This window comes from Nematolebias whitei, chromosome 1 (genome assembly GCF_014905685.2).
Source record: "Nematolebias whitei isolate Nwh7 chromosome 1, NemWhi1, whole genome shotgun sequence".
NCBI classification, from domain to species: domain Eukaryota; kingdom Metazoa; phylum Chordata; class Actinopteri; order Cyprinodontiformes; family Rivulidae; genus Nematolebias; species Nematolebias whitei.
In genome coordinates, this window is record NC_056498.1 from 40236087 (window position 1) to 40244220 (window position 8134).

An 8134-nucleotide genomic window follows, 5' to 3' on the forward strand; every position below is an offset into this window, starting at 1 on the left:
GTGTGTGTGTGTGTCCATCTAACAAGCACTCCTCTCTGAAAATGGGGGGGCCGTTTTAGGGTGAGGGGGTCACTGAGGTCAGAGGGGATTCTTTTGGGTTTGGGGTTAAAGGATGAGACTGAAGTCATTCGTCACAACTGCAACCACTTTGTGTTGTTGGTGTGTGTGTCTTTGCACAAGAAGACGGTGGGCGGGGGGGGGGGGGGGGATAAATTGAGGAGGAGAAGAGAAAGATGGACGACTTAACAAAACAACAACTAATATTTTAAAAATAATTTAAATCCCAACAGTTGATTTTAGCTGCTCAACCGTTGGTCGCCTCAGAAGCCTGTGGAACAACAGATGGTGACAAAGAGTTAAAAATATATTTATAATTCTTGATATTTGTTGAAATAATAAACGACAGCATACACTTTAACACTGACTTTTAATCTGTAAATCCATCACAGCCTGCAGTGTCGAGTCTTAAAAACACCAATATTGTTCAAAACATGAAGCTCACCCTTCAGAGAGTCTGTTGAACCCACTGATGATCAGAATCATCTTTATTATCACTGAACCGAGATACAGTGAGATTATGTTCATACAGTCGTCCGACAGATGGGCCGAGTGCACGTTGCTGCTGCTACTCGAGCGCAGCCTCTTATCCTGATTAGGAATGTGCGATATGACATAAAATTCATATCACGATATGTATTGTGAAGGGTGGCGATAACGATATATATCACAATATGTTTTGGGTATAAAACTTAATTGGAATTTTTTTTAAAGCGTAGGATGTCCTTTTGCCATCATTTATTTTGAATTAAAAAAATTCCACTACTTGGTCCACAGAGTTTTTAAATAATAAACAAATCAAGTATTAGGCTTCTTTCTTGTAGTGCAAAACAGAGCAAGAGATATAAAATGTAGTTTTAGCCATATGTTTTAAACAAAACAATATGTTGTTAACAGTTTCCAGTCTCACTTGAGATGAACAGCAACAGAGCAGCAACTGAAACACTTCACCCTCCAAACCTCTAGTGGGCGACACCTTCAGCTTTAATGGAGCTGACACAAAAAGAGTCTGTGGCTTTGACCAGAGGGTCTCGCAGTAAAATCACACAACACAGAGTTCTTTTCACAGATCAGAGCGCAGGTTTCTCTAAAGATGACCAACGCTTACTTTAACTTTCGACGGAAAAAAAACAACAAAAACTTCCGACAGAACTCAGCGTTGTGCGCATGCGTCAGAATACGGCAACACTACGGCAAGCCGGGCGTAGTTAGCTTGTAGCTGCGCTACTTAGCTCTCGAAGAAAAGACTTTAACTTCACTTGCGCACAGTTCTCAACCCAAAAAAGTAACGATTAAACTGAAATCTCTGATTTTACATCAGACACAGCGTTACTGCGGTTAGCCGCTAGAAGACAGATCTCTATCGTAGGCTAAATTTCTATCGTTTCTACCGTATATATCGCGCATTCCTAGTCCTGATAAGATGTTGGTCAGCCGGCAGTGCTGATAAGCCTGCACAGAAGTTCTCGGGGGTGGGGGGTATGCGATAGACACAGCTTTTTCCTTAGATTACTCATGTCCCAGGAGAAATTTGATAGTCGCCCATTTTCGAGGCCAAACGGGGGAGTCAGATTCAGATAAGCCACAACTGTTGATTTCTTCAGGCAGACTTTTTTTTCTCGTCAGCCTTGAGTCCTGCTGGAACTTTAGATGATCCAAAATGGCCAGATTTGTGGGCATTCCACTAATCTGTGCTATGGACCTCTTTCAAGGTCATCTCCAACATGCTGGCGAGTCCTAGAAGCCGCAGGAGGCCTGCGATTCTCAAAAATCCCTTCCATCTTATGGTTTAGCTCGTAAATCAGCTGATTTTAAGGACTCGTATTATACTTAGGTAAGGCAGAATATTACGTGTTCCTTGCTCTTCTGGTCTTTATAATATTTAGAGTCACAGATGTTAGCTAGTGTTTATCTGGTGTCAAATCAAGATTTGTTTCTCCTGCTTGTCGTAAGGCCCTGACTTTGTTTACTCTATACCATTTTGAAATGAAAACAGTAGCATTTCTACTGCGTTTCGGCCATTTCTGTACACAACATCGGCAGGTGTTTTCTTCGAAGCCGAAGTTTTTTTAATCCGGGCCTCAGAGTTAGGTTTTTTTTGGAAACGCCTAGCATTGACGTGAAGTTGCGCGCCCGCTACAGACAGCTGCAGTCGATGGGTTTTCTGCACGAGTGCATGAACAAGAGTAAGAGCGGAGGATAGAAGAGTGCTGTTTGTGCTGATCACCGTCAACACAACCTCACACTCACTCCAAACTGGCATTCATTATGAACGTAGCCGTTTTCATACTCTAGAGTCTAGACTGTCTGTGAGTACACTATTTTGTAACCAAAAATCACAGCGCCAGCTACTGACCTGGCATGGACACTGCAGCTGATTCAACGAGCGCAGCGTTACTGTGTAAACATGTAATTTTTCCACAATCAACAACGAGAAAACGCTAAAGTTTCCAAATGTCTTTCAAGTCCAAATAAAGCCCAAATGCAGTAAAACTAAGGAGGCAAATTCCTACATGACAGGAAGTTGTTCTCTGGGTACAATAAACAAAAATGGCTGAAAAAGATCAAGGGCAACCGTTTTATCGTGCAAATGTTCAAACCTGCGTGAACTTTCTCCTCTGGTAGATCTACCCTGACTGGAGACATTTTACTAACAGCCAGCATGTTTTTTGTTTTTAATGAGGAGAAATGTCTGGTGTGATCTTGCTGAAATAAGCAAAGCATTCTCTTGAAAAGAAGCAACATGGATGCAGGAGCAAGGGAAGACCTTTCCCAGGGTGTGTGGGCTGCAGCTCTGATTTTCATACAGAAATGCACTTTTAGTGTCTACGGCAGCAACACGTCTTCAGTTTTACACAACCTCAACAAAACACGAGCTGATTCAGACGAACGTTTACTCCAGTTTTCCCCCAAACGATATCCAAGGAGGGCGCCCCGCCCTGTCAACAGAACGTAGCACCCTGCCTTGTTGTAGCTGGTACGTAACCAGGAGCAACAGATTCAGTTTCTGTTGTTGTAGTTGCACAACAGAACAACCCAACAGCGTTTTGTTAGCGTCTCATTGTTAGCATATCGGCTCATGGTGGGAAAGTGATGTTCTTTGCTTCTACTTGCACAAAGTTTCTGTTAGGTTGCACGATTTCTCGTCCTTCAGGGGCACTTTATGATTCTACGGCATCAGATGTTTTGTTACCTGAAAGTGAAGACGTCACCTGGTCCACCTGTTTCCAGACTTCACCGTTTTACTGACGGGTCGTCCTCTTCCTTCTGTCTCAGGGTTGGACCTGCCGTTCATGATGATGCCCCATCCTCTGCTGCCCATGGGGCTGCCACCTGCGTCCGTCGCTATGGCGATGTCCCAGATGAACCACCTCAGCACCATTGCAAACATGGCGGCTGCAGCCCAGCAGATACACACTCATGTGCACCGTGCACCTGTCATCAAGGTAACGCACACGAGCAGAACTCCTCATGGACTTCCATTAGTTTCTTAAACAAGTTTGGGCTTTTAAAAAATATATAAATTGACCATTTTAGGTGGTTGTCCGTGAGAGTCTCAGAGTACGAGTAGCTTTGTGATTCTTAGTTGATTGGGTCGAACCATTTGAACATCTGCAGCTCGGACTGGTTGTAGGACGCTGCTCTCTGATTTAAAGATGAAAAGGGTCAGTTTCATCATATTGTCGCTGCAGACAGGTCAGGTGGTCAGTCAGGCATTAAAACTGAACCATGGATCAACAGAAGATAAGAAGTGGATTTTATAAGACTTTTCTGTTTTTTTTTAAATAGTTTGTTCCATTTTAAACGGTAATAAGGACCTTTGTGTTTACTTCCACACTCTGGAGGAAAGCTGTTGGTACAACTCTTGGTCAGCGTCACCAACGTGAACTGTGGAAGACGCCACAGAAAGAACCGTGTCTTTGGTTTCAGGTGTAAAGGAAACAGAGTTCTGTTGGTAAATCTCAAGTTATTTTATCTATATAGATCAGGAGTGTCCGATACTCGTCCCTGAAGGCCACTACCCCGCACGTCTTAGATGTTTCTCTGCTTCAACACGCCTGTTTGAAACAACAGAAGATGAACAGGATTCTGCAGAACATGAAGACGTAATTCAACCATTGAAAAATGGTTGAGAACGTGCAGGAGTGGCCCTCGAGGACCAGTACCTTAATACGTACCAGCTGACTAAACCTAAACCTTATTCTGTGATACAACAAGCATCTTTGGGAAGCGCTGGATTAAAATGGTTCTGATCCGTAGAGACACCACCTCGTATTGGACAGGATTCAACAGATTTGCTGCTGGTGCCAGAGACCACAGCAAGACCCTCAGAGGTCTCGATGGATCAGGATCATAACGAGTCCTACTCAGTATTAGACATGTAGTCATAATGTTATGGCTGAAACAATCGATGCAACTGACGTTTTTTATTTTTTTACTTTTGTTCTTCGTTTTGGACTCATCGGTCCACACGTTTATTTCCAGTTTCCTGACTCCGTCTGATCGAACTAAACAAACGTAAACATATTTGAGGAGTTTTGACATTTTTTCAGAAACGTCTCACCCGCCTCCCTCTGTCCTCTCAGGAGCGGGTGTGTGACAGTCCCTCTCTGTCTCCGTCTGTGGACGAAACCAACACTCCTCTGCAGTCGCAGCCCAGCAGCTCGGCCTCCAGCTCCCCCGAAAGACTCGGTACGAAACACACACCTGACGTCTACAGTAGCCCAGAGGGGACAAACCGAGCCCTGGCTTCAGATCGGGGTCATTAGAGGTCGAGAGAACCGGTTAAAATATTCTGCGCATTTTTGTAAGAGTCATGGATTAATCAGTTAGTTTAGAAGTTATTTGTATTTATGAATGAGTCGATAATGTGAAATAAAAATGTTTGTTCTAATGAAACTGTTCGTGTTGTTTCCAAAGATCCCCACGTAAGAAATCTGAACTTGGACTTTACACAAACGTGTGTACTTTCAGACACACACACATTATACGCAGACAGGGTGTGTTTGTGCTGCATTTGGAACCAGACGATAATTAAAACTTCTCTCTCAACAGGGTTGGTGTCAGGTGATGCTGATGTGGCGCTGACCAACTCTGCTGCTCCCATCAAGAAAATAACAAAGGACAAAGGTTGGACCACACGCACACACACACACACACACACACACACACACACACACACACACATAGAAGTGAGGATATTCCATTATCCACCTTAATCTAAACCATCACGCATTTTCTTTTGACATCTGACAAATTGTACTCACTGAGGAGGGCTTTCCTCATCTACTGCACACACACACAGATGAACACACACACACACACACACACAAAGATAAGCGTCAGAATGTTAGACCGCTCCCGCTGATCATCTGCCCCTGAGCTGTTAGTCAGAGGATGGATGGATGGATGGATGGATGGGGAAGGGATGGATGGATGAAGAGAGGGATGGTTGGATGGGATGGAGGGATGGTTGGATGGATGAAGGGAGAGATGGTTGGATGGATGGATGGATGGATGGATGGATGGATGGATGGGTGGATGGGATGGAGAGATGGTTGGATGGATGGTGGTCCAAGGAGGGGAAGTGAAGGGGGTCTGTCTAAAAGGGGTCAGGGGGGTCACACACTAAAAGCCTGCAGCCATCAGCAGCCGAGGCTTCCTTCAGGATCAATAACAGCTGCAGGAAACAAAGAAGCCGAAGGTTTCCTCCTTCAGCTCTAACCCGTGTTCGGCGGTGTATCTTCGGAGCATGTGAGCCGTTCATGAACGTGACGGAGCGTTTCCAACTGTGAGAGAAAATTAACAAACTTTACGAGTCCGGCCGGTTTAAGACTGCCGAGGTGTCTGAGCCACCGCGCAGGAGATCTGTGCTCTACCTCCTCTGGCTGCTAGGGTTGTTTGTTTGTTTGTTTCTGCTCATGTTTTTATGTTTTTATTGTAACTTCTATTAGAGAGCTTAAAATAATCATCTTAGTTCATTCATTTGTTGTTTTGTGAGAAAAAGACTTTGACTCTAAACAAAAGCCAAAATAAAGCGTCAGATCTGATTGGTTTCAAAATTAAACTTGTACATCGAAAAAAAAGAATTATAACAATTTATTTGAAAGTTGTTGTTGTTTTTCCATTAATAATCGATATTTAACCTAAACAATCTAAAATGGTTAGAAATTGTTAAAACAGTATTTACTGTTTTGTTTTACTCAATTTCTTTCTGTTTCTACCAACGTCACTATTTTCAGCTTTGATTTGTGGCCAAAGGCGACCTTTAATATATAAAGTAAAAGCTAAAGAACCAAACATTTAGCTGTTTTAAATAGACAGCTAGTAAAGATTTCAAAAAGATGTTCTCAGAAAGCTTCTCTCGTTTTATTCATTCTGTGTCCATGACGAGAGAAAAAACGTCTTCTTTGACATCAAAGGACGGTTTGTGTGTCAAATTTAGACAAGAATGGTACTGAATGGTACTTCTTCCAGTTATTTAACTGTCAATGTTGATGTACCACAAGGCTCAGTCTTAGGACCCACTCTCTTTACAGTCTACATAAGTAATGTACGCTAGGTCATCCTTACATTTCTATGCAGACGACGCAGTTGTTTATTGTCGAGCCAGAAGAGTTGCTAAGGTTTTGCAGTCTGCTTTTGACATCATCCAGTCTGATTTGTTACGTCTCAAACTGGTGCTAAATGCTGATGAACCCAAAGGGATGTTTCCAAACAGGAAGTCGGTCCCAGCAGTCCTCCTCTCGGTTTGATCTTCGAATGATGCTCCTATTGCGTTTGTTGATTCCTATAAATATTTGTGTATCTTGGTCGACTCGCATCTTTCTTTTAAGCTCCACGTGGAAAACTTGGTAAAGAAACTGAAAGTTAAACTGGGTTTCTTTTTCAGAAACAGATCCTGTCTAACCCTGAATGTTAGGAAACTCCTTGTATCTGTGACTTTCCTTCCCTCCATTGATTACGGTGACATCATTTACATGAACGCTCCTACAAGAACCCTGCAGATGTTGGACCCTGCAGATGTTGGATGCTGCAGATGTTGGATGCTGCAGATGTTGGATGCTGCCCATCATGGTGCACTAAGATTCAGAACTACCGTACCCACCACTGCACCCAGTATTCACTGGTTAACTGGTCACCATTAACTTCACACAGACTCTCTCACTGGTACATTTTCATCTTTAAATCACTTCTTCATCACTTTATAATGTAGCTTGACTGTTTTGTTTTATGTCACTACTTTAATTTACTTTTCATTTTATATACTTCTTATGGCAGTTTATTGTTGTGTACTTCATCTGTGTGTGTTTTTAAACAGGTCTCTTTTGAAAACGAGTCTTCGTGACTCAACGAGACTCACCTGTATAAATAAAGGCTGAACGATAAAAGAAAAACGAAACACAAGTTAACAAGAAGAAAGTGGTGAAAGGAGAGATGTTGACGAGGGGAAAAAGGTGCATGAAAATGAGTGACGTGGGGAAAACACGCTCCGGAAAATGAAAATTAGTTTTAAAAAAAAAATGGAGCTGAAGAAGAGAAAAAGTGATGCAGACGGATCTGAGCGGTGTGTAATGGTTGGAGCTGAGGGACGTATGGATGAAGTGGCAGATAGTGTGTGTGTGTGTGTGTGTGTGTGTGTGTTTAAAGTGCATCTTAATCAGCGTTAATTTCACAGCAGAGTTAACCCAGTTGTCGGTGTGTTGGGCATTAAGAGCTGAGCAGACACTGTGATGCACTCACAACGAACACACACACAAATCAAGGATGTCTTTAATCCCTGCCAATTAGTGCCTCACATGATCGCCAGAATACTAACAACCTGAGCGCACGTGTGTGTGTGTGTGTGTGTGTGTGTTGCTTTGCAGCCATGTAAACACCAGCGTTTCATAAAGTTCTCTAACAACGACCGATGCTCACTGAAGAATTAATCAAACTCTAAAGGCTAAAATAAAAGGGACTCGTTAAAATGGTTTTCCCAGTCCAGCGTCTCACTGGGCGTCGCCAGTCGTCCCCGAGTGTTCCTGGTTTTGTCACCCGAGTCGCAGCACCTCGCTCGTGATGCAGGAGTTTCCAG

At 43.1% G+C, this 8134-nt stretch overlaps 1 protein-coding gene across 1 annotated transcript in view; it reads left to right on the forward strand.

The window, feature by feature from the left end:
• LOC119413225 (dachshund homolog 2) overlaps positions 1–8134 on the forward strand; it is a 112162-nt gene that overhangs the window by 100221 nt on the left and 3807 nt on the right. The window contains exons 4-6 of the mRNA XM_037680296.1: positions 3334–3503; positions 4644–4749; positions 5113–5187. Coding sequence (XP_037536224.1) covers positions 3334–3503; positions 4644–4749; positions 5113–5187 — 351 coding nt within the window. The remainder of the gene's footprint in view (positions 1–3333; positions 3504–4643; positions 4750–5112; positions 5188–8134) is intronic.